Raw genomic sequence first — 27,727 nt, 5'->3', positions numbered from 1 at the left:
ACCTAATGGAAGAGACTTCCATTTCAGGTTTCAATTCCTACATCTTTAATCATAAAGAGGAATAAATATGACTGGATGGCTTTAAGACGTACTGTTGCTCCTACATAACCAGAAAATCTCTGGACAGTTCAAACGAATCACCCGGTTCACTTCCTTTGGACGTTTTTTGTTCCTTCAATCAGTTGGAGGTGGTGTTTTCAGCCAAAGCCTTGAGCAGCCTCCATGCAGCCTTGCTCCGGCTCTGATTGCAGGTTGCAGCTTAATGGTGTCATCGGGCGTCTGACCGGCTGGGAGGGAATGTCTTTTGGAGTGATGCGAAGATGTAGAAGTAGACGAGGACCCTCGTTGCCTCGGGAGCGACGGGGGCTCCCCTCTCCTCTCCAAAGAGCTTTTCTGAGAAGAAAATGAATAAGCTGTTTGTTGTTGATTCTCCTCCAGGCATAACGGTATGTCGAGCTCAGACTCAGGCTTTTGAACTCCAGGAAGAGGGAAAGGTGCAGTTACACACCTCCTGAGGCTGAACGCCGTTTCCATTCTCTACTCCTCCCGGTACACTGTTTACCCAAATCTCTTCTGCTCTTTGTCTCCCTCTCCCATTCACTCTGCTGCTACAAATGACAGGTTTGCCTCCCTCCTCTTATTGATAAGAGTACCCCCCCCCCCCCCCCCCCCGTAATATTACAGACATCACATAGAGGAGGATGTAGAGAAACAGCGTGCTCTGATATTTGACAGTTGTATTGCGGAGCCAGCAGGAAATATTGACATTCAAAGGCATTCAGTCCAAAGACTTTCCAAAGACAAACATCCGTACAAAACAGTGATTTCTACAATTAGGACATGATAAAGCTTTAGGAGGAGCCGTTTACAGATCTGAGTCTCATGCTGCAGCAGAATGAATGAGAAGCCCAGAAGGATGACACGGTTTGATTGTTTATTTATCGAGAGATACATGGACGCCCTCTTTCTTCTGTGTCATCAGCAATAAAACTGTGTCAGGAAGAAAACAAAAGACAAAACGTCAAGTCTTTTACATTTAAAGAAATTACTTTAATTGTCTACCTCTGCTGAATCCACTGCAGATCCTTTTCGCCAAGACATCAAATTCCTGCTTCACACGGACTCTGAAGCCTTTGAAAACAGTTCGACCTCCAAAGTCTAAAATCATTTTACCAGGAATATGACTGTCTTGAAGTAGTACAGACAGGAGTATGTTTGTATTTGGAGAAAGTACTGAATTGCATAAATACCTAAAGTCCAAACTAATGCAAGGGGGTGGGATTAAATAAGTCCCTGCATTCGAACATGTAAAGCTCGTGCCATGTATGATAAAATGGAGTATGCTGGAGTATGATTTACCTATTTTTGTGTTTTTCATTTTTACTTGTTTGTTTCATTTGTTTCTTCTTTTTTTACACAATCTAAATAAAGATTCATGCATTCATTCATTCATTCATTCATTCATTCATTCATTCATTCATTCATTCATTCATTCATTCATTCATATCTTCTCTGATATTGTCACAGGCAGTTTTATTTGTTATATTGTGGTCTAACCAGCCTTGTAGTCTATTACAAAACAAATGGGCACCTTTTTGATTTTGGCCTTTCCCTTCTACATTTAAGAAAACACGAGACAGAACCAGATTTAGTAACCAAAACCTAAAAAAAAACAAAAAACGGATGTCGCCTCTGGATAAAAGCAAAGTCCGAGGTGGTTGTGTCAGCATACTTTCACCCACTGTAATTCAGGTCCCACTAACTGTCTCACTAGTTCATGCTGGGTTTTCAATGCAGCTCTGAGTAACAGCAGTGATACATCACATCAGTGCACAGTCTTTGTAAGGTGATACGAGCTGAGAAGTGAAGGCGGTGAGGTGATCTGAATCCTCCTGCCCTCCAGTCCTTGCAGATGCTCCTGTGGCTGTGTTTGCATGCTGCACACTTCCCTCCCCAGATAAATATGGAGAGTGTGGTGTGCTGGGCCAAGTGCTAAACGAGCAGCGACACACACAGGTTGGGTTTGGCAGGGTGAAGGCTCAGCACAGGACGCGACACAGCGACTGCTTCACAAGTATGATCTGCGACACACTGCCTCCACCCGAAGAGGTTTACAGCTGGAGTCATCAGGGGGGAAACAAACAGTGAATCTGCAGATGTGCTTCAGCGGGACTGTGTTCGTCTCATGTGTGGTATGAATATGGTTGTTTGAAATGAACAGTGCAGAACTCAGTCATGTGGTTCTAAGCAACTGGTGACTCTTAGGCCCCGTTCACGCTGCAGGCAAATGCGCCCCAATTCTGTTTTTAAGCTCACAAGTGACTCATATCATCCAATCTGTTTTTTGACAGTGTGAACATTGCAATTCCAGTTTTTACACACCAGACCCGGGCCTCAATCATATGAGGTACCAGATCGTATATCTGATGTCTTTCAATAAGATTGCCGCCTCAAAGATCCAGTTGCATATATGCGACTTCCATGTCAAAGACGTGACTGGTGTGACAAATAAGCGTCGGAGCCCAAAATGTTGAAGCTGTGCTCTCTGTTTTACTCAATCTCCTTCTTCTTTCACTCGTCATTTTGTCGCCTCCTATTGCACAGGCACTTGAAAATGGATCCACACATGCTGAGCACCGTTGCTGAGTTGGGCGGGTCTCCCCCAATTCGCTTTATGATTTCTACCGAGGTTGAGATTTGGGTTTTACTTTGTGTTTGGGCTTGAAACATTGAGCTGGATCTGGCAACTCTGGCGCTGACCGGGCATCCATATTTACTTCCGTAAACAGTGTGCTCGTGGCGCCACACCTTCTTCTGAGCATGTGCTCACTCTGGGATCGGATAGCGTTCACACTGCGGTCTGATGGAGGTCGAGTTTAAAATGTAGTGAGAACAATCACACAAAGAAATCAGATCTCCGCAAGGAATCGGAAGTAAGCATCAAGACCTGTGGTGTGGGCGTTGAATAATTAATGTTCTGAGGAGCGAAGATATCAAATATGATCTTTTCTAACAACGAAACAAGTCCAATGAGAAGCTTCCATGCATTAAACAATGTTCTGTTTAATGGGAAGAATGAGGATCAGTGGTTGACCTTGTTATGTTGTGCTTTTGTTTCACAGCTGAAATCTCTTCTTGCTTCCTCCCACTGTGAAAACTATAAAAGTTTATGTTAAATGATGACTGCAGTCTGAGTATGTGTGGGTGATGTTTCTCTCTCTGTGTTACTGAAGCAGTGAACTGTTCCCCCCGTGACCTTTAACCTGAAAGAACAATACGATGGATAGTCTTCAAGCTCTAACTCCATCTGATTTGTTTCAGTTCTCTGATTACCAGTTTGTTATAGAGGAATTCTCTGCAGCTAAAATCAAACTAAATTTAGTGTGTTTGAGTCACTTCTCAGTGTGGATTTGTCAGGCTGGCACAATGTGTGGGCAGCAGAGTTAAAGAGGTCCAAGAGGCACAAATATAATGTAAAAATAGTTTGAGATAGACAGCTGGATTCATTTCCATAAGGCTGTGCATGGATGTACACACTGGGAAAAAGGTCCTTAAGACACCTGGACAGGTTATAAAGCTCCTGATAACGAGCATGTGTTTCTAACTTAAACCTCCCATTTGAAATGTCCAATTGTTTTCATGACGAATTACAAACAATTAAACTTACACGCCTGATGTTATCGGGTGGGATGTCCTCAGCTCAACGTCCTGGAGCGTCTCCACAGTAAACTGGCCCAGATTAATGCTGAAGCCCTCAGTCTGCTGCTGATCTCCACTAAATCACAGATTTATGTGGCTGTAACTCTTAGTGGATCCAAAACAATTAGGAAATTAGAAACTGTTAATATTTTGTCTCGTCGTCTCGAGTGTTGTGTGACAGAAAGTCAGAAAGAAAGAACTCATTAACACGACGATAGAGGACAGAGACCTACAGGGAAAATCAAAGCTTCTGGTGTTTCTGCTTTCCATTCTTTAATACACCAAAGAAAAAGGGAACATGTGACAAATAATGGCAATAAAAGTAGTGAATTTTAAAGCTTATTGTGTTGTTTTAACGCTGGATACAGTTGATCTAATTTCATCCAGGGACCTGATGGAGCATTTCTGAGGGATTTCATTTGTTTTCCTTCGACTTTTGTTTCAATTTTATGCTTCGTATGTCCTCAGTTTGCAAAGACATAAATAAAATGTTTCTAAAGTGTTTGTATGAGGTCGCATTTTCATGTGTTTCCGCCGATACAAGTTGTGAATAGTACCGAAAGTATTGTACCCGATGGTTGCCATTATTCATATCTCCTCTACGACGCGGCCGTCTGCTGATTGGTCATTGACGATCGTCACTCTGGACAAGCTGCAGTATTAAATTGCTTATCTGCCGTAAACCTTCTCGTTGTTGTTCACGTATGCTCTTTGTGCAAACTGGTTTTTTGGTTCACTAAGTTTATTGAAACGTTGGCGCTACACTGACCCCTGGTGGTCAAACAAGGTGCAGCCGCCCCTCTCCATATCAGGAAGCTGCTGTTCAGACTGAGAAAGTTATTCAAGCTGTGTCACAGAGAATGAAGGCTCATGGCTTTACTCAAACACCTGAGCAGCACCGCACCAAATGTGTTCCGCGTTGGTCCTGCGTCTACTGTGTAATGACGTCACATGCTGGCGGCGTTCACAACCCTGCCTACATTTTAACAGTACTTTCTGCGGCGGAACCGCAGAAAGAGTTGAGTCTGCGTACGCGTTGCCTTACCGTACTGCGCAGTGAAAACAAGGCTAAAGCTGAGTTGCGTCACAGCAGCAGCCACCAGGAAACACCATCAAAACTTAATCTGAGCTCAGTGGACAAACACAAGATGAGTGGAAGGTCGTTAGTTCTCTAATCGGCCAGTTTGTTGGGTTCGATCTGTATTTTCTCTGTTTTCCATCTTTGTAGACTCCGTTGTGATGAGCCGAGTGAGACGCACGTGCTGCCAAGTTCTCTGTGTGACTTTGTGGGCTCTCACAGTCAAAAGATATGGGTTTATAGAGTTTGCGTTTGCCTTTTGAAAAGGCTTCAGTGCCTGGATGCAGCAGACATGACAGATAGACAGTACTGACCTGCACACTGTTAGTACGTCAACAGTTTAGAGCAAATGTTTTAATTTTAAGCACCTTCCTCATGTGGAATAACAAAGAAAAAGTAATGTAACTGATAGACCATGTAATCAAATACAGTGCTACTGTTCATTCTAGTATGAGAAAAACACTAATTTGTTGTTTTGTACTTTGTACTAAAAAGTCAAAAGACCTCTTCATAATTGATCTGGCATTATTCATATTAGACTGAGGTCTGCCGAGCTGGCTGGATTTCATACATAGTGAAACACAGAACATCCTTCATTATGAAAACATACTACCTTCAAGTTCAGAAGTACATTGTTTATGAAGCTAATTGAGCATGCTGATGATTCTTCTGATGGAATGTGTGAATAAAGGGCTGGTAATGTGTGTGACCCTCCAGTCTGCTAAAACCTCTCTGCTGTGCTTCATGTCACCACACAGCGCTGCACATTGGACGGGTTTCAGCAGCAAAGCAGAATCAGTCCTTTGTCTATTTTGTGTCATCAACATCCCATTTCAGTGTGATGAAGTCCATGCTGCCGTCATTTGGCCAAACGCTGCTGTGGTGGAGGGTATTCTCATTGCTGAGCTGCTACATTCATAGACCCCCCCCCCCCCCCCCACACACACACACACACACACACACACACACACTTTGACTTTAATTAATACCGGTCCAGGAGAATGTGTTGTTCCAGTTGAGCTGCCTCTGCTATAAATTCACCAAACAGACTCTATATCAGGCGGCTTGACAACTGTTTACTCTGCAAATAGATCAAAAAGTGATGCACAGAGCTCTTTATGCTAGGATTAGTGAGCTGGAGAAAAAGCAACACAAGTGATATTGACAGTGTTGATCTTGGCGAGGAAAAAGCCCCAACAATTGCTTTTGGCATGCAGAAGCATGTTCTCCATCGTTACAAACCATGTAAACACACACACACACACACACACACACACACACACACACACACACACACACACACATCTGTGGTGTGCCTTAATTCGTCATGCCTCAATATCACCATGACAACAAATAGTGCCTGACTGTTTTGGCCAGTTTGCTGTGTGTGTGTGTGTGTGTGTGTGTGTGTGTGTGTGTGTGTGTGTGTGTGTGTGTGTGTGTGTGTGTGTGTGTGTGTGTGTGTGTGTGTGTGTGTGTGTGTGTGTGTGTGTGTGTGTGTGTGTGTGTGTGTGTGTGTGTGTGTGTCTCATTGGTTTTCACTGAACAACAACCATCATCCCAGTCAATTTCACAGTATTATTGACTTCAGGCTGCAACCTGGTTTGTCTCTTAAACACAAAACAACGTCAGAAAATGTGCTGCTTCTTTGTCGTGTGTACTAAAGGCTTTCTGAGAATAAACATCTGCATGGAAACAGGATTGAAATATGGAATAATAATAGTGACAATTGTTCTAAATGCAGTATACAGACAGCAGCATCTATAAAAATAGAGGGGAGACATTAACATCCACTGTATTTGGGATTGCTTTTCACAAGATTCATTTCAATCAAAATTAAACGGCTCAGTCTGACCGGTCAGCATATCCTTGTGTAGCTGTGCAGACCAATGTCTATATTTGATTTAAAATGATCCTTAAATGGTTATCTAACAAATTGATATTTCTGTTATTACCCAGATTAATTCTGTCAATTATTCAAAATCTTTTTCAGCAAAAATGTCTTCACAGGCCACATGAAGCAATGATTCCCAACCTTTGGTTTTTTTCATTAAGTCTCGGATAGTTTTGTTTAATTCTACATCAATTGTAGTTATTTCTAAGAGAAATTATGGTTCTTTTTGGTTAAGTCTTGGTTAGTTTTATTTCGGTTGATTCTAGGTTAATTGTTGGTTAATTTTGGTGAATTGTGTTTAATTGTAGTTTTATTTTGGCAGTACTGCACATTGAGATGAGTCCAGCTTGTGAAGGAGTTCCAGACTTTGTGACACTTGCCCCTCCCTTTTCTCATGACACACACAAAAGTCTGTTTTTCCCCTTTGGCAACACGTTTGATGATATTGACTAAGAACATGAAACTCGTGCAACCAGGGCGAAGTCTGTATTTTCATCAAACGTTTATTTCATGTTCTGACAGCAGTTAATTCCCAGTAATGTGAGTTCATGTGTTATAAACAGACAAATAATGAGATGCATTAACTGTTTATGTTCTGGATCAGAGATATTGAGGATACAGGATATAAGCTGCCGTTTGCATTGCTCTTCTTTCACTGTTGCGGGTATAAAACCAGCTCATGTTCTGAATGTCATTGACGCAGCGTTGACTTGATCAGTGTGTTTTAGGTTTGATATTGAGTTTGTTTGTGGTGTTTGTGTCTCTCACAGATGCAGATCTACATGTACAACTCAGACGACTTTGACAGCCTGAGCGCGGCGCTCAGGGAGAAGCGGATCATCGCTGCCATGGCCGTGTTCTTTCAGGTACCAGCTTTTCTTTTCCAAAATGTTTGATTGTCTGCTTAAAGGATTTCAAATGTGTGAATTATGATTGGTGAAGACGTTTCTGTGATTATCGGCTTGGCGGTGTCGGTTCCGTCCGACTGCCTGAAATACTGCGCATGTATATAAAACCCTTTGTTTTTTTCTTTTTGTTTGAATATTTTGTTGGTTGATAAACTGCTTCAAAGACTCCACTGACAAATAGTAAAATCATGTAGCTCTTATTTTAACAGAGCATTAATACGTTTAGCAAAATCAGTAAACTTATATTCTTGATTTTAGTTATCATCACTTTGGAAGGTTTTCTTCTTCTTTTTTTTCCTTTTCTTTTCTTTTCTTTTCTTTTGACGTCAAATCTTCCACTACAATAGGTGAACTCGCTCCTCCTGCACAAGTTCTGGTTATTTTCAGAGTTCATCTGCTCTTTCATTTGTTGCCCTTCTGTGCCACCATATCGAACAAACCTCAACACCACAGGAAAAAATCACAACACAGCAGCAAAACACCACGACAGAAGTGTGCAGCAGATGGACTACTTTGATCACGGGAGAGATTATTGAAACATAAATAAAGAGCTGGTTGTGATTAACGTGTTTAATGTTTTATCAGAAATCAGTTATGCCGGTCACTGTGTGGAAAATGTCAATGTTATATATGTGATCTGAGTCCTGGACTATGAACCATGATCAACATATCCAGGACCTCTCTCTGTTTCCTGGGTTGACTGATCCTGATCACCGTTACTATGAAGGAGCTTATCAACACGTTAGTTCAACCCAGACCTATGTGTGCACGTTCACATGAAAGGGGTGGAGTTTACTGCGACCAATCACACACATGGAGAAATCCTCAGCGCAGTTTACAGATTACTGAAGGAGCAGTTATTCTCTGAGAATATGAAGAATTAAAACACATCCTCCAGGCTAAAAGCAACTCTGCTGTCGTGTCCAAAGCCAGAACATTCCTGACTTGTTAATCCGTGACTTCATAAGATTATACCTTATTAATTCATTGGAAAATATAACCAGACGGCGTTGTAATAACCGTTTCACTTTATTACAGCAGAAATGTGTCGGGATGAACCTCCTGACTGTTCTTTTAGTTTATATTTTTCATCCAGTTGCTTTGAGGCTGAGCTTCTTGTGTTGGAATATTAATGCATCACCGCGACAAACGTGTAGTATTTGGTGTTATATAAATAAAGTTGAATTGAAATGAAACAGTGCACCAATCAAATTATTAAGATCGGGCAGGTCATTTTCTAAGAGATCTGATTGGTCAGGAGGCGGAGCTGTTACACTCACTGTGATCTTATCGAGAACGTAACCAGGTCCGGAGCAGGTTAGACATCCAGAGCAAGTTACCACGGTGATTTATCCCGGTGATAAGGGAATGATCGTCGTAGTACAGAAAACCCAGGGTTAACCCTTAAAGTTATCTCAACAAGAGGATATCCAGTGTCATAGTACAGGCCCCTGCTGGCCATTGTTTGGTTCCACTTTGGTTCCGTCAGAAAATATTTCACCCTGAAGACAAAGCCTCTTCTCCGACCATTGTGTTGCATTTTTGTGCTGTTTGTTGTGGTTTTTTGCTGTTCGTTGTGCCATTGGCCTTTCTGGGCCACCATAGTTCAATACCTCCAGTGCAAGAGGAAGTGAAGCAGCCTGATGCTCCCTCTACCATGTTTTCCCAAAAGGGTCATTTTGGTATAGAATTCCACCAATGAAGCAAATCAATACTGAAAGGTCACTGAGGTAGTTTTTGGAATGGAGTTATTATGTGTATTCTCAAAAATCTATTTTACATGTGGAGCTTCTCCAGCAGTTCAGTTTGACTTCGGTTCTATTAAATATGCAGTCAGTTGAAGAAGGTGAGAGTGGCTGTGTGACATTGTGTTGTGCTGCTCATCACTCCCTTCACTTCAGATTTCCACTGGTGGTTTTTCAGGTCGCTTAAAAGGCTTCCTAGTGAGTGTTTGTGGTTTTGTGTGTGTGAGTACGAGCTGTAAATCTGGAGATCAGAGATCAGGATCAAAGACCAGCCACCAATAAAGTCTTGGCTGGTTGAGTGCAGCTTCGGGTGGACTGGGATCATTGTCTGCACCGTCTCCGTCAATTGGCTGGAATAAAAAGTTCATTTGAGGCCATCGATTATCTAAGTGGGCTTTTACTTGGCCCATTAACCCCCCCGGTTAATATTTCCTTCTCTGGCTGCGGCCTCACTCCGTCCCCGTGGAGACGGAGTGAGACTCTGCAGACCAACACTAGCAAGCGTTGGCTTGTACATCAACTTTCCTCATTGTTGTTGTTCCACCTCACGGCTCTGTGACCTTTACGATTCCTTTTTCACGATTTCCCAACAAGTGACAACAAGTATGCAAATAAAATAATTATTGAGCTGCTATAGAGGAGCTGCAGGTTGAATCACCTCTGTTCCACATCATCAGTGTAGACTGCAAAGAAAAGAAAGAAATGGATGGATGGATGGATGGATGGATGGATGGATGGATGGATGGATGCCACATGTTGGTATTTAATTATGATCATTCTTTGAACAACTTATTGGTCATTTTCACACTCAGCAATGAATCCTCACAACTATCAGTCTTCGATGAAGCGTTGTTTCATACAAAGTCTTCTTTGGCTCACTGAGGCCGAAAACTTTGAAACATTTCCGATATTCATTTTCATTCTGACTTCAGAAGTCGTCACGATAATATCTGGACACAATAGGTTAAAAGAAAAAAAAGAAAATAATAATAATGCTCTAGGCATTATAAAAACAAGCAGAGACCAAAACAACAACCCGCTAATGAAAATCTTTCTCAGAGAAAACAAAACAAAAAGCAGAAAAACAGCAGAACTCATCAGAAAAGTGTGTGTGCTTGTGTGTGTGTGTGTGTATGTGTTATGTTGAATTCTAATTTCTTGTTCTTATGGAAACATAATCCGGGAGTCAAAACAAACATTCACTGGTAGTAAACAGTATGATTGAATCTTCATCAAGAAACATTTTAAATAATGTAAACTGGATCCATGTGGAGTTGAAAGAGGCGGGTCGAACTGATTTTAGTTCAGATCAGTAAAACTCTTTTAGTTTTAGTGCAAAATTAAAACACTTGATGCACTGTAAACAAAACCTGAACGACAGCATTCTGCACATGCTGTCTGTCTGCATCAGGCTGTAGGACTCCTGCAGCGTTCAGATCGCATGTTTTCAGCAGACCTCATCGTCACATGACGGCGTTATTAGCGTCGAGCTTCTCTTCACTGCCCGGCTTCCTGCAGTCATTCTAGTTCAGTCTCTCTCCGCGCTTCGTCATCTCTGCTGGTTTTACAGAAACAGTGCAGCCTCTCGTGAAGGACTCGTGGTGAGCAGATTACACGGTGATCGTCTCCTTGGCAGTTTGCAGGACGACAGCTGGAAGCTCCTCCATGGTTCCACACCGTGTTGAATAGTGCAGTAGAATAAACACCGTGGCCCATCAGTGAGGGTCAGCTGCTTGTCCAGGAAGATTTCTGCTCTGTTGACGCTCCGTTTCAGTGGACAGAAGTGAGCTGGCTGCAGCCTGAGGGGCTGTAACCTCACCAGACCCTCGTCTTCAACATGGATCATCAATATTGCCTCTTCTCTTCTGTCATGCGGGGCAGAAATTCACTTGATGCCAACATGGGCTTTTGTTAATTACAATAAATACATGAATTAATACATGTTTGGCTCATTGTCAGGATAAATCATCACAACAGTGTAATAAAATATCAATTCCAATTTTTAGGGTCTGAGCCTATGGAAACTTGAAAATACTTGAAAAGTTGTAACACTTTGCAAACACATCAGACCTGGACAAAAAATTTTTTTAATCAGATTGAAATACACATTTGAGTGACAAAATGGCTCAATAGCGCCACCTGCGAAATTTAGAAATCAAATCACATTTCACCAACTGACTTCAAATTTAAAAAGTTTCATTACATGACATACTTATGTCGACCGACATTCTCAGTGGGAGTCCCGGAAGGGGCGAGGACCCGTCTAGGCTGCTTGCAGCTTTAATTGTAATTTCCCATTTAAGAGAAGGATTAACATGATCGTCATTATTTTTGCTGACTTACAGCCGCATCATGTCTGACCTTCGACCTGATTGTCCTGAAGACAGACCGGAGGCTAAAGAGAGTCACATCACCAAACTGTTTTAGGTGTTTTAGTGTCTAAAGCCTGCTGTGTGGAGGTTGTCGATGTAACATCTTGACTGCTGTTTCTGGTTATTTTGGATCATTTTTAAACATTGAAAACTAAAATTAATTACAGGGGGTGTCTTTGATGTCTGCGCCAAGTTGGAAAAAATCCAAGGCTTCATCTAATTGCAGTAATTGTCTGTATAACCGATAAAAAAAAAAAAAAGAAAAGAACAAGCTATTGACTGAATGGATTTGCTGTCATAGGGAGAGAAAGCAGATGAGTGGGCAGATAAAGAAATTGCTGACCTCAGAGGAGCCCGATTGAAAGGCTCAAAATGCTTCGTTTTTTTTTGAGAAAGCAGCCAAAGCTGCTACCTTTACTGGCAGGCATATTCAGTCATCCTCCGACGTGGCGCTCATCTCGTATCTGCACTCTCCCTTCACTGCGCTCCTGATTTATGATATAGCGCACATTTCCTCTGAACCCCGCGATATTATGCAGCTGCAGCTCGCAACCTCAGAGATTGATTTGAACCCCTGCCCTCAATAACTTGGCTCTCGCACATAGATCTCAACAGGTTGTGCTTATGTGTTTATTTCTGTCAGAACGAGGCATGTGTGCATGTGTGTGTGTGTGTGTGTGTGTGTGTGTGTGTGTGTGTGTGTGTGTGTGTGTGTGTGTGTGTGTGTGTGTGTGTGTGTGTGTGTGTGTCTAAAGTTCTTTTTTTTCTTTATTTATCTATGTGCCCTTTGCTGCCTCGCTCACAGGGTTCAGTTTGCCATTGGTAACCTGAAAAAGACAAATCAAAGCATTTCGCATTCAACAGTTTGTTTGATGTGTGTGTGTGTGTGTGTGTGTGTGTGTGTGTGTGTGTGTGTGTGTGTGTGTGTGTGTGTGTGTGTGTGTGTGTGTGTGTGTGTGTGTGTGTGTGTATCGACGGTAATGAGTCAGACGTTCTCCACAGAAGCTGTGGAGTATCAAAGCAGAGCTTCTGTTTAAAATGCCCAAATTCAGGAAACGTTCTTTCAATATTCCAAATATATCTGAAATATACAATCACTATGCACTTTGCTTCAAGTTGCAAAAAAAGCACATTTACACAAGGCTTTCTCACTGTCAAAGCTAAAGTATTGCCATTCCTCCATGATGAATGTGTGTGCACCAGTTTGTTACATGATGTTCTTCAGTACATTCAGATAAAAATCGACTTTTGATCAAATAAATATAGTTTAATACTGATTCCTTTCTTTAATTTCTTGTTAGAAATTACAGAAAACAAGTCAAGCTGGGAAAATAGATTACTAGTTTAAGTCTGCATCTTAAAATAATGTCAAAGATGTTTTAAAGATTGTGTCAAAATCGTATTTATCCAAATGATACCAGAGAGAAATCTGTTAAATACATGCTAAACAGCCATTTTGCATTTTGAAAGAGCTGATGGATTTCTGTGTGAAATCACCAAATCCAGGAAGTAACTGTGGTTTACATCTACAGTTGTCTGTAAGAAACACAGTTTATGCCATAAAGGTGGCAAAGCTTTTTTCACTTTATTCTGTATCATACACATTCATTTCCAAATGTAATTGATTACATGGTTATGCTATATATCAACTGTATATGAATTTGATGCAAAAGAAAATGGCGAGGCTGCTGTCTTCTTAAGGCTAATATCTTTGTAATGCTACTGTGTTGGTAATGCTAATATAATTGTCATTTTGTTCAGTGCTGCTGGCCAAACATGTCTGCTAATGTTTACATACATTTAAAAAGAAAGAATTGAATGATTTGGATATAACAGCTTGTTTAACTGCTGCAGAGTGATCATTTCAATATGGATGGATGGATGGATGGATGGAGAGAGAGATGGATGGAGAGACGGATGGATGGAGAGAGAGATGGATGGAGAGAGGGATGGAGGGAGAGAGGGGTGGATAAAGGGCATGTGATTTGGGGCTTTTTGGCTCATATAACCACGTGTGAATAGGAAACTGGGTAATATATTTTAAAGTTAAAGCTGAAAGTATTAAAATGCCAAAAACACAATGACAAGACTTTTGAAGTCTCCGTGTGTGTGTGTGTGTGTGTGTGTGTGTAGCTGCTTGAGTTGGTTGGACATTGTCGGATGTGGAACATCATCACACGTGGAAAATGTGAGGAAATCCTGGTCATGTTGTAACTGGTCTGTTTTCACACTGACAGAAACACTCAGTGACCACACCACTACAAGTTCATGCCATCCCACCGGCTGCTGCACTTATAGTATGACCAACTTAAAATGATGAATTAATGAAGACAAAATGAATGGAAGTGTGGATAAATTATTGTTGCCAAAAATAGTGAATTTCAAACTAATCTTTTGTTATGATGTTCTCTCACTCTCATCTTCAATATCTCTCCATTCAAGCATCATTTTTGACAGTAAACCCAATTTTTAATTAGTGATATTGTCCAATTCATGTCACTTATGTACTCTCTAGGAACGGTTGTTTATGCATCCGTTTTGGACACTTCCTTCCTGGTTTGTTTTTTTGATATCTCAGATGTTTCTCACCTTCGGGGATACGTCATAACATGAGAATGAGAGGTGTTCCACACTCCTTCATTATACACCCAGTTCAAACTGTGTGGTCGGCCTGAAAACATTGGAAAAGGAATATGTCACGCACTGAGAAGTGGGCGCTAAGGTTTTGATTTCACAAACTGACCCTGATGAGTTAACTTTAAAAGGGTCATATTATTCAGCTTTTTAACACTTTCACATGGTCTCGTTGGTCCATAAGCGCCATATTCAAAGTTCTTTCTGCCCCAAATTCAGCTTTTCCTTGATTTTCCCCCATTTGAATATTGGATCATAGGAGCTGCATTCAGAATCTGCTGTGTCTGTGTGAGCTGGACTGGTTCCACCCACACATGCCCATCTTGGGAAGAGGAGGAAGTACTTCCTCTCGTGGTGCCATGTGCCAGAGCAGAGCTGACTAACTGTGGGAGGGTTTAAGGGAGGGCCTACCTTGATTGGGATTGGGATTTTTACATAATGTGACAGTTTTAAGATTTCCACAGATGAGTTTTTCAGTAGTAGTATAAACTGCTCCTATACAATAGAAGACATGAGCTGGCTGTCTGCAATGACGGGTGAAAATACAGTTTCAATAATGATGGCAGGGTCTACAGTGTGCGATTCCTCCACGGACAGCACCTCCTCATATTACGAGCAGACTGTGAATCGAAGTCTTTGGACCTGGGGCGTTTTTAGGATTGGACGATTTCTGAGGCTACACAAGGACCATCTGGGATCCCTGCTGTTCTGCCAGGACCAATACTACCTAAATTTCATTAAAGTGGCCTGCCTGCAGTCTGGACCTGTCACCCCCGAAAACATTTGAAACAGAAGTATGTGACACAGGAGAAATTGAACTGCTGAGCAGCTGACAGTATACATCAGGAGAGGATGGGAAAGTTCTGTTAAGTTCACAAACATCTCTATCCATACTTTCAGCAATTTGTTATATCGGAATAATAGTTCTGATGCCTGGTTGTGTAACCTTGTGTGCTACCCTCCCTTCAAGATGTGAACTTGGCTGTCATAGCTTATGATTAAAAGTTGCCAAGGCAACAACTTCAATCAACAAACCAAGCAAATACAAAACCAGAACTAGTATTACCAGCCTGAAGATTACTAGAGTATTGGTAATAGTAGAGTACTCAGGTTCTATGACCGTCCAAAGCAATTCCGATTTATTCCGACGATCCAAAACCAGAATAGCCTTGACAGTATATAACCTATACATTCCAGCAGTGTGCTGTGAGTCCAGTTCAATCTGTTTCTCAGAAAGGGCCTCAGAGTCTGAGCCAAGTTCCTGTGTCTCACTTGCTACCCGCTGTTTCCACCATCTGAACGGAGGCGTTCCTCATCCAACGCTGTCGGACTGCATCCAGAACAATGTCAGACAGCTGTTGACCCTGTTTCTACAGCTTAACAAAGATCTCAAGTGGATTTCTCTTGTTTATCCCATCACCAGTCGCCTTGCCTTCAACCTATAGCCAGCAATGCCAATTAGTCGGCTGCAGTTTGAAGTATCATGCCTGTATTCAACATGAGGTTTGTTTTCAGTGCCATTTGTATGGTCTTGTTTTCAGACCATGATCTGAACGGACCAATCAGCTCATCAGATTGAGTGTCATGTCACTTTGCAGCTTCAGACTTCCATTGATAAACCTATTCTATACATTTTATGGGCCTTTCAGTTACTGTTTTCTTTACTGAGCTGATTGTGTTTCTGCAGCAGAACAGATCTCCAGCTGGGATATGAATGACTTGTAAGCATCTATTTTCAGTATTATATTCTTGCTGAAATTAGTAGAAGAATTCCCAATTTTTTCATTTCACTTCAATATTATGTTTCCTAATGATCTACTAGTCAAGCCTGAAAACAAGCTGGAGCCAAAAGGATGACAATAAACCATCACACATTTCAAACAGCCTTTTACAAACAGCCCTTCAATATTTCATGAACAAAATGATTGAGTGTGTCCTTTTTTTTCACAGTAATATGTGTAAGTTACTAAGTAAACGTGTCACATATCCAATTCTGAAAAAGACAAATTTGAGTCTTTTTATGTGTCAGTAGTCTTTTCACAACACATCCTCATGTTTCCTCCTAAAACTACATCCAGCAGTAAGCTGTGCTTCCTCTGTCTATTCTATTGATACTACTCCACTATAATTTGACACATTGTTCTCAGGAGGTCCACAGCTTGCTGTTCCATTCTCGAATGTTTGCTTTTTCTGGAGAAGGTTGTGGTAGTCCTAGCTGGTTCAGTGCTGGTTTATGTGAAAACTAGCACCAAAACACAGTTTATGCTGAACCAAGCATAAATTGATTTAAACTAGTAACAGACAAAAACCACAATCTATCTCCACAACATATTTAAGCTCCAGGCTTACATGGGCAGACACACTGACAATGAATTCAATCCATCCATCCATCCATCCATCTTCTCCTCTTTATCCATGTCCGGGTCACAGGGGTGGCAGTCTGAGCACTGTCATCCAGATCACAGTGCACCGATTAAGAACCTTCCTGCAGGTGGTGAGCCCACTGGAAGGTGGCACCCGGCGTGGGACACAAACCCACTACCTTGAGATTGCAAGTCTCATGCTCTACCTACTGAGCTAGCCAGGGGCGAATGTAATCCAATGAATTCAAATGAAAAGCAGATGTCTCAGACAGACACAGGATAAATGATAGTTACATTTCTGAATTAAGAATTCACATTCACTTCTGAAATACTTTTTGAAACAGACCATTAAAAAAAGCCTAATTGAGGTAATTGAGGGTGGCACTGTGGAGTCAGAAGAGGTTTCCCCCTTCAAACTTGCTGACCATTGGAGACTTTCTGTGGATGGTTTGCATGTTTTCTTTCTTCTCTCTGACCTCATGTTTTTGGTTAATCTTGTGTCTCTCTGTGTTTACGTGTCTTGTATATTAAACTCCAGGTCCCTCTATAAGAATGATATATGTATGTTGTCAATGAAATCTCTATTTTTGTTGCATGTGCTTATGCTATCAAAATTAGTCAACTGTAAGCAATCTGCGGTGAGGTCTTTGCTTTTCTCAAAGTGGAAGAAAAGGTCATTGCTTTAGTGCCGCTAAAAAAAGTATTCAGTCATATTGACTGTCTGGTGGTGAATAATTGTATAATAATAAGGCACTTTCTTTTGGACGTTACTAAATGGCATTATTGTGATCTGTTTATTCAGTTTCCTGCTCTGTCTCGTCAGAGAGGTTAAAACTTGCCTGATTTAATCGCGGACCAAATGTCACATGTGTATTTGATTCCAATATTGAAACAAAGTTCAAGAGCAAAATCATTTGCCTTTTATAAATAAAGATGAATAGCGTGAATAGTGTGGGCATTCTCAGCCAGTTTAAGTCATCAAATGCATTAATTCCTGGACAACCTTGAGGCTCCTTTGAATCTGGTCCCATAGTTTAGATGTGGGGGGTGGGGGAGTTTTCTTCTTCACTTTAAAGGAAGAGATGTCAAAGTTGACGTGCTCAGCGGGGGCAAGAACAGCATGATGAAAGATCCGGTTTGAAGACACAGGAGATCTCGTACCACTTCATTCTGCTCAGAATGCAATGCCCCTAAAGACAGTAATTAGGCAGTATCTGCCGACACTGCTGAACCACCGCTGAGCCGTTTCCAGTTCAGCTCGGTGCGCTCCACTTGAGGAGGAATTAGCCTCAGCAGTTATGCAGTGAAAAAGAATTCATCACCTATAATTTGCTGAAGGCCACGTTTGAGCAATTTGCCAGGAATTTTAGAGGATATCTCAACACGCTAATACTCTCATTACTGATGTTTAAATCGGGGAAGTTTTTGTTCTCCGCCACTGATGAAAGGCAGAGCTCCTTTGTGCTTTGTCTCGGTCGTCCAATCTCTGCATGACCGCTGCCCTACTTATTATACGCCATCGCTCAGGCTGAGTAATCTCCTGCCGCCGTCATGGGACTCCTCCCTCCAACCACAATGTCCATGATGACTCTGATGGATCATCACTTCACTGCAGAAAAAAAAGAAAACTTTGAATTTTGCCCAAAAGCTTTAGAATGATTGAAGCTGGAGAAAAGTTTTCTTTCTGTAAGGTTTGTGATGATAACTTCCTACTTGCTTGAAAAGGTGAGAACCCAACTAATTGGGATGTGCAATTCACATATTGAGTCTTTTTGTTGTTGTTTTTGTTCTGTTGAAAGCTTTCTTGTTCTTCCCTCAGTGTTAAACGAGCTGTTTTATCCTCTGAAAGCTTCAAAGCTTACTTTCCTGTTTGTAATTTGACAGCAGCCTCATCCTGCTTGCAGACATTAACTGCGACTGACATGCTGGTGTCGGCTCAGTTTCTTCAACATACTGACACATGGGTTATGTTTTAAATTAACAACTAGAAATGTAAGTCTAGTAACAATGAGTCTATTCCATTACAGAAAATCGTGGTACTAACTGAGCAGTCAGATTTAGAAAATGTGAATAGATTCATTACAGAAGCCAGCATATCTGATATCAACCTGATCAAGAGTGGGGAGAGTCTGTTAACCCCCTTTTAATGGACTTTAATGTTTGTAAAAGTATCGGGGATGAAGTCAACACTGTAGAAGTGTAAGTTATCTTTGTGAGTTGAATGGGTGGTGGGGTTAGTAAGCAGCTCGCGTGATTAGCTGGCGGTATTAAGTATCACAAGTTGGGATAGGAATCAAAAACGGGTTCATGTTAAGAACGTTCCCAGTGTTTTAATTCCTTAGAATCGTTTGCAAACTTGGCAAATGATTCCCTTATCGATTACAGCTTGAGTGAGTGACGTCACCATGCACGTTGCGTAGTAGTAGGTGCATGGTGACGTCATTCACCAGTGCAGCCAGCAGGAAACATGGCGAAACACTCGAAAGTTTGGTTCCATTACAGGAGAAAGAACGACAACAGGGCAACTTACAATACTTGCAAAGTGGATTTTTCATCAAGGGGAGGAAATACGACCAACATGAGGAAACATTTGCACACAGCAGCGAGAACTTTGAATGAATGTTGTGTTTGTGATCTGCTCCGGGGTGAATCTCAACCCAGCAGTGGTGGCAATGTTAACATGTCCTCTGCTGTTTATACTGCAGATTTAATTTCCAAATGAAAATTGATAAAGGACCGAATCATTATGCAAAATCAAAAATGGGATCTGAATCATAAAAATCATATAAATTACGATCCCTAATCACAAGTGGGTAGACTTACTGTTCACTGGACACAATTTCACCTCTATGGCATTAAATTGTTCAGAGAAAATGAATGACTCTAGATCCTGCAGCAGCACAGCCCAAAATATCCAGAAAATGGTGAGATCAGGCGTCTTCAATTGGGTTTAAGGCCAAGAACCCTCAAAAACTAACAGAGGGATGGACGACCTCCAACAGTCAATACTGTGTTGTATATTTGTGTTAGTACCATATTTAACTGTATACAGATCCGATATCCAGATTACACAGGTTCATGTCTTCATGTTGAGGGAGTGACACAGCCTTGCTGTGTCTTCTCTCTCAATGTTTCCAGATTGTTGTTGTGTATTCAAGACATGTTTATTCAATAAGCCTGCACAACCCACATTGAATTATTCTCACCAAACAACATTTAAAGCTATACACTTAAGGCCCCTGCATACTCCCTTTTTGAACCCATAAGAACAAGAAGAAAATTTGGCAGTGACGTCAGCCAGCTGCCGAAAAAAAAGCTTTTTCGGCAGGACTGTTCATACTCCGATAAGAAGCTGCCGAACTCGGAGGCCACGCCCCCTCATAGCAGCCACACGTCTGTGACGCGGCGTTTAAACTTTTCAACTGCACAGCTTATTTCTCACCTCCAGTGCTTTCAGAAATACATTTCTCTGAACTGTTTCAGTAATAAAAGAGAGCGTTTTTGTATGAGCGAGATGTTGGTTCGGTTTTAACTACAAGAGTTGACAGCTGTTCGTGATGCTTTCAAGTGCATCATGTAAAAGCCTGCACTCATTTTAACGAGCTGCGGCACTAGTGCTGTAGCGATGTTCCAAGCTAAATATGATTAAAATATGACTGATAGTCATGAGCGAACTGGAACTCGCATGCGCAGCACACGGCAGAGCAGAAGTTTCAGCAGTGCGGCTTCTACATTGTTCGGCCAGGGTGGTTGGCACAGCCCAAACTAATTTCTTTGGCCAGAGGGAGCTGGCCGAAGGAAATGACGTAATTTTGTTTGGCAGGACCCCACACTGCCGAACTTTCGTCTTGTTCTTATGGAGTATGAAGGGGCCTTAAGTAACTGCTCTGATTAGCCTTCACTCAGACTGGAAATTACATGAATATTCTTCATTTCAACATCCCCACAGTTCAAAACATTGATGTTTCCTAAGTGTGAGGACTGAACTGCCTTTTTTTTCTCAATTCAAATTGTAATGCGTAGCCTCACGTTCGGTCAAACTGATTCTACTTTTAATCTTCTGAAGCAAACCAAGAGTTTGAACTCAATTTAATTTCAGGGATAGAGATCTAAACGACTTTTTGCGCCGGTGTCAGAGGTGAAAATGTTTAATGTAAATCATGATTCACTTGCCTTCATAGTACTAATACGCAGCATATCCCTATACTGTGTGGCTGAAGTTTTGTTCATACATACTTGATATGAAGCCTTTTGATAATAAAGGCTGAAGGAATCTTGTTCAGACTGTGTTTAATCATCAGCCAGGATCTGACACACACTCTGTATTTAGTCAGAACACAAAAGAAAAGTGATTGGACGCTTAGAAATACACTTTGTATTGTGGAGCCACCTGCACACACAGCTGCTCCGTTGACAACAGAAGCAGATTTGTTTCATCAGACGCTTGTAGTGACTGAAACTCCTGTTTCTGTTCATTCCTGCCAGGAGGATCGTTCTCCAGTCGCCCTGCTTTTACAAGTTAAATGACATCTAAGAATAACATTCATGTCCAGGAAAAGCTTGACGGTTCACTCTGCTTCAACCAGCTTTGTAACAAAGCATGACTTTATGGTTTGTGTTGGTGTTAACAAACACCGGGCTGCTTTTAAGATTTATACTGTGGGATAAAAGCTTTCTCTTTCCGCAACTGTTCTGGATCTGCCCTCGGAGGATCATGTTGGAGGTAAACAATCAGACACAGAACGGAGCAGTTGCAGGAGTTGTTTCTTGATCGTACTCAACCACAACCATCCCACCAAGAAGAACCAGGTGCTAGTTCGGTGTTAGTTGGGTTCAATCTTTCACTGGTCGCTTTTCCATTGACAAGGAACGGAGTGAGTGTCACGTCATTGTGACACCGTAAAGCATCCTTACGTCACCCGACACATCACATATAACGCTAAAAATCTTCTCAGAATGCACATCATGTGTGAACCCATTGTGACCAGGTCGTGCCAACAAATCTTATGTTTGTTTGCCATAACCCACCAAACACCCGACGTGATTTAGATTTTGTTTTTTGGGCTAAATCTGGTTGGTCCATCATAGAGTATCAATTTTGCCCAAATATAGTTGTTGAAATTGGGTTGTTATTGGACTGTTCAATGATAGTCCAATAACAACCCAATTTCAACAATGATATATGGGATTTGTTTCATGCAGTTTAATGCAGACTGCACAATGCCTGAGTGATGACCATTTTTTACTTTGGTCGCAAGGCATTGAACTTTTAAAGCAAATATGGCGAAAACTTGCCACTTAATTAACTTATATTTTGTGAATACAACTATGTATATAAATAGATGTTTTATCAGATAATACCTTGCATTGTATCATATCTACATTCTGAATATACGATGATATAATTTTCACACCTTAAAACAGATGTGGGCCACATAGTGATCCAAGAGACATCTTTATTTTGGACCTCTGTTACTCTGGGTCTCAGCTTCGGTCCACTGCTGATTTATTTTAGAGTCCATTGCAAATTAGACAAATGAATGAAGACGCTTGGCTGTAGTCTGAAAGATGGTGGCAGAAGCAGAAGTTTTCAGAGCCTGGAGCCAGAGACACAAAGAACTGGGGCTAAGTCAGGGTCCGACTCCGAACTCGACCTGGAACCAGCTCAGAGCGACATCAGTTCTGATGAACTCTCACATCTCTTCTGTCTGTTCAGACCTCCGTTGTTCAAACCTGACTGATCTCAATTCAACTACTGAAAAGTGTCTTCATCACTTTGATGGTGTCCTTTTAGCAGCTGTTACAAGTAATTCATATTATTGACACCAGAGTATGAAGAAGTGAGGATTCCCATCAGCCAGTGGTTTGGTCAGATCAATGTGTACCAAACAATGCTTGTTGAATATCACACTCCTTATCTTCTTTTACCTATTAGCAATGAAAAAACAACTCTTCTCCTGCTACTTTGATGGTTTCATGTCAAAATAGTTTAAATAGTAAAGAGCTTGATCAGTGGTGTTAAATATGTGGCCCGCGGGCGGAAACTGACCCACAAGTGGCCTCAATCTTGATATTTTTAGTTACTAAGTTATCATTTTTCTCCTCCAGCCCAATGGAGGAAATATTTATGTGAACTGCTCAACATTGTTTGTGAAGCCTGGTACACATTAATTTAGAATAATCTGTAAATGTAATCGGCAACCAACAGTCAAAATGACAGAACTAAAGACGCCTCTGATTTAGAGCAAAGACAAAAGAAGGCCCAAATCACTGTGTATTTTTTACAGGATCGAAGAATGACTGAGGCTCAGATCTCTTCAGAAAAAACTAACCTCCTTTAGCCTTTTTGCTGCAGCAGTCAGAAGTTCACGAGGCTTTAACTTCCATCCAATGTCCTTGAAACTGTTTTTCTTTCATATGTACCAAAACCTAAGATGTAACGAAGAGCAAAGCAACACCTGAATTTTTCTTCCTTCTCTCCCCCATCGACTGATGAAGTGGTCAGCAGAATAATTAGTAACGCTGCACTCCGACATGTCTTGTTTGAAAGAGGTCCAACCGTTACTTCCATTAAAGCGTTGATTCATCAGCAGTTTGTGCTGCCAAAGGCAGGAGGAGGAGATCATCTCTGTAAGACACAGGACGAGGTGAAGGGAGTCAAGAGGAAGAGGCATAGTGAGGGATCAGAGACTGGTGAAGGTATGACTGAGAGAGAGAGAGAGAGAGAGAGAGAGAGAGAGAGAGAGAGAGAGAGAGAGAGAGAGAGAGTCTCCACATGAGCCAAAACTATGTTTTTTCTCCCGTCATTCTTCAAAATGTTCCAGTCCACGTCATCTGCACCAACATGACACCATGAAAACTCAAAACAATGCAGTACATATGCCAGGACTATAGGTGGCACTGTAACTCTGCCATGGAAATACACCACATACGAAGAAAAAGACACCAAAAACGATGCGGTTACATGAATGGGCGTTGTCGTGTGGACGGGGCCAGACAGACATGAACCAAAACTATCTTTTTTCTCCCCGTTGTTCTTATAAAGTTTCCTTTTCCACACAACATTGATACCTGACACCATGAAAAAAATACTCAAGACGAAGTAGTACATATGGCAGGATTATGCTGTAACTCTGCCACAGAAATATACAAAAAACGAAGAAAAAAGAAATACCAACAACATCGTCGTTTTTCAGCAACTGTCCACATGTCAACGCCGAGGTGGAACCCGTTCTCCAAACAATGTCATTTTTAGGCTGCTAAAGCGTTGCACCGTGCAGACGATCAGCCCGAAACGATGTGGTGACATGAAACAGCGTTGTCGTGTGGACAGGGCCAGAGAGCAAGAGAGAGAAAGATGGGGGGGCAGAGGTGGCGGTGGGGGGGGGGAGGGCTCAGGGGAATGCGGTGGAGGAAAGAAATATGAGGACATGTCAGATTCGACTACAGTTCCTTTTTTTTCTTATTTGTCACTGCAGTAGCTCGTCCCTGGAGAGAAAGCAGGAGATGGAGCTGTAGGGAAGAATGAAGAGAGAGAGACAGAGAAGGAGAAGCAGGACTTGTACTGAGAGGAGGAGAGAGGGAAAAGGGTAGATGGGGAAAGAGAGTAGGACATTGTGATGTGAGGCCCCGTGGCTGAGGATCTCCGGGGACGAGCCGGTGGGCTTTCACAGACAAACATTAATAATGAAACGCTAATTCCCTCTGTCCTCCTTTCTTTCTCTCCTCCTCGCTGTCTCCCTGTCTGTCATTTTTTCTCTGCGTCTTCTTTATTTCTCTTAATCTCCCTGCCTTCTCTCCGTCACCCACTCTCTGTCTCTCTTTGTAACCAAAACAAGCTCTCTGTTGCACTTCCAGTTATTAACGCCTTCTCTGCTTTCAAATGATGACACTGTGTGTGTGTGTGTGTGTGTGTGTGTGTGTGTGTGTGTGTGTGTGTGTGTGTGTGTGTGTGTGTGTGTGTGTGTGTGTGTGTGTGTGTGTGTGTGTGTGTGTGTGGTGGTGGTGGTGGGGCAGTCATCCAGCATAGAAATAAACTTTAACTGCTTCTCTGCAGTTATTTTGCTTTTCTTGATCAGTGTTTAAAACACTTTATTTCCGCCAATAGGTGATCACCTACATGCAGCTTGCTTAACTCAACACACTAGTCGTCAGTATCGGAGCACGAAATCCACATTTCCACCTGCATGAAGAAAAAGTATTTCAAATGAAACATGGTGGCTTGGCAGCATGGAGCCATACTCCACAGCACACAGCTTGGAAAAACACTTCTTCCTTCTCATATTCAACCAGCTGCATCGTTCACCGCCAATGCAAATGTCCATAATTTTGGGGAAAGAAATGAAATAAATCAGCAAATGTTTAAAGAATTTGAAGGTCTGGAAGGTTAAAAGAAACTTTAAAATCTTTTGGTGAAACAGACTGTTACACAAGCTTTTCTGCAGGAAAATGGATTTATGTGTCCTAAAGACTGAAATTAATATCAAACATCATAAAGGAGCAAGTGTAAAAATCATTGCAGGTATGCACACCATTAACAATACGACCATTGACAAGTGAAGTGAATAATACTGATGATGTCACTCTATTCCACCGGCTGTTTCGTTTGATATATAAATGTACTATACAGTATATACTAGAAGTGAAGATCGAGTTGCCTCCGTATGCCTCCTGCTCAGACAACAGAACACACAACAGCACTGGCCAAAGCCATGTGACTAAACCACAACAAGAAATGTTCTTCATATTGATTCCTTCAACACATAATTCACAGAAATGGATTCTGTTGAACAGCATCTATTCATGAACTTCATAAAAGCACTGATATTGAACAGACTGTGTTTTCTTCCACGTGTCCACGCACACAGGATCTCGAAGAACAAATCCTTGAAAATCCATCATATAAAACTCCATCACTTCATCCAAGTAGCCAACGACTGTGTTTGCATGTGTGTGTGTGTGTGTGTGTGTGTGTGTGTGTGTGTGTGTGTGTGTGTGTGTGTGTGTGTGTGTGTGTGTGTGTGTGTGTGTGTGCGTGTGTGTGCGTGTGCATGTGCATGTGTGAATTACACCCTCAGGTCAACCAGTGTGTCTTTACAGATCCGTGATAGATTAGGAGAGGAGGAAGATGGGGAGTGTCTCTCAGTGGCAAGCAGCATAATGGACAGTTAATGACATCCCTCAAATTACTTCAAAACAATGCTTAAATATGACACGTAAAAGTTTGCTTAAGTTTCTCTCTTACGGTTTTCCACTGTAAGATGAATTTGCTGTGACACTCATACATTTTATTTTGTGCTTCAAATCACTACACTCACTACACTCAGGCAAACGTACAGACAAAACTCTCATTTGAAAACACTGTTTGCATGAGATATCACTCATTGGTTGATCACCTGTCAAATGCAAACTCTTCAAAATGTTGAAATGCAAAATGTTTCTTTATGCATCTCAACATGTTTCGTACAGGATCTTCGTGAATCAGGCCAAACGTCTGCCGAGGTCGGCTCTATTTCCTAAAGTGTCAGAGAGCAGGTATAAAAGAATAGATGACTAGATCAATATTTCATTGTTATGGAATCTGTTACTAGTAGCTTGGAGGTGTGATAGTTAGTGTCTTTCTGTTGGTGACTGTTTCCATGAAAGAAAGCCGAGACAACAATACGAATTGATCAACAGTGGCTGAAAGTTCATTTGTTCTCTCGGTCAAATCCACCTCCTTCAACAGCTCATGAAAATGTGACCTGTTTAGTGTTTTCATACTTGTTGCTTATAATTTGTTTGCTAAAACCGCAAACTGATTATTAAACAGTCGGAGGAAAACGCAAAACATGGTAGAGCCCTTAAAGTCCCCATTTGGGAGGCGCCAGATGAGGCAACGATCCAAAGGAAGCAACAGGAGGCAACAGTTTTGGTGTCAAATTCACATCAAAATTCACCAATATCCAGTCTTCTTCCATCACTTAAACACAAGCAGGCATTAAAACATTCAACAAGCCCAAAATAGCTGAGACGAAAGCGAGTTCCTATTTGATCAAGGATTCCAGAAGTCCCTCCTTCACCTCTTAGAGTATGTGTTCACTAAATTACCTTGTAGGCCACCTTATCTATGGAACTGGTAACTGACAGCTCAGCTGGATAGATGAACCCCCTGTGCACTCACTGTGTGTAAAGAACTGGGTTTAAAGGTTTACTGACACCATCACTCTTTCTTGGCTCAGAGCTCTGCGACCCTGAACAGGATGAGAGGATGGATGGATGCAGTGATAGATGGATGGTCAATCAGTCAATGTTCATTTCAATAGCTCTTTTCACACAAAACTAAAGCAGCACAAAGTGCATTACACAATGAAAAGAAAAATGTCAACCCCCTTCCCAAAACAAACACACAGCCTAAATGCAAAGTGAAGGTAGTAAATAAACGCTATGTCCACAGTTAGACATTTCAAATGTCCCAAAAACTGAAACAGAGAGATCACAGGTTTGTATTTTTAAACAACTTTGGTGATTGTGGAAGCATATTAAAACACCAGAGTAATAAACTTGCAAACCAAGTCTCTGTTTCAATTGCAGACATTTATTGAGATTTGTTTTGTAATATTGAAAAAGTGGGCTTTTATTGATTATGAAAATGTATTAGTTGTGTTAAAAAGAAATCTCACATGTTGTTTCAGAGGACATATAAAACTTGAGCTAAGTCTACTACCACCAAAGCTACCAGCACTATGGCTGATAATAATATCATTGATGAACCCACAACAACAATTCTTGAACATGTTCATCACCAAAAGACCCGAACAAGGAAATTTAGCACATTGAATTTTGACATGGCACAAAAGACCTGTAACATACGCCAACTATATTCACAATATGTCATCACTTAGTTCTCAAGACAGTCCTTACCAAAGCTGAGGCTGTCTGGCTCAACCATCTCAGATATATGGCTGGAAGTATAAAACAAGACATTTCCTTTTGCCATTAGGTGGCGTTATCACTATCAAAATACATCTCCATATGGACGAGTTCAGGGCTGGA

General features: G+C 41.5%; 1 protein-coding gene across 1 annotated transcript in view; it reads left to right on the top strand.

Annotated features, from left to right (window-relative positions):
- LOC308108950 (receptor-type tyrosine-protein phosphatase gamma-like) overlaps nt 1-27,727 on the top strand; it is a gene marked incomplete at its 5' end in the record, with an annotated part of 501,371 nt that overhangs the window by 346,505 nt on the left and 127,139 nt on the right. The window contains one exon of the mRNA XM_080462281.1: nt 7,442-7,537. Within this exon, the coding sequence (XP_080318407.1) occupies nt 7,442-7,537 (96 nt within the window). The remainder of the gene's footprint in view (nt 1-7,441; nt 7,538-27,727) is intronic.

This window comes from Lipophrys pholis (assembly GCF_963383615.2).
Source record: "Lipophrys pholis genome assembly, chromosome: 4".
Lineage (NCBI taxonomy): Eukaryota > Metazoa > Chordata > Actinopteri > Blenniiformes > Blenniidae > Lipophrys > Lipophrys pholis.
This window is presented reverse-complemented; position numbering and strand designations above follow the sequence as displayed.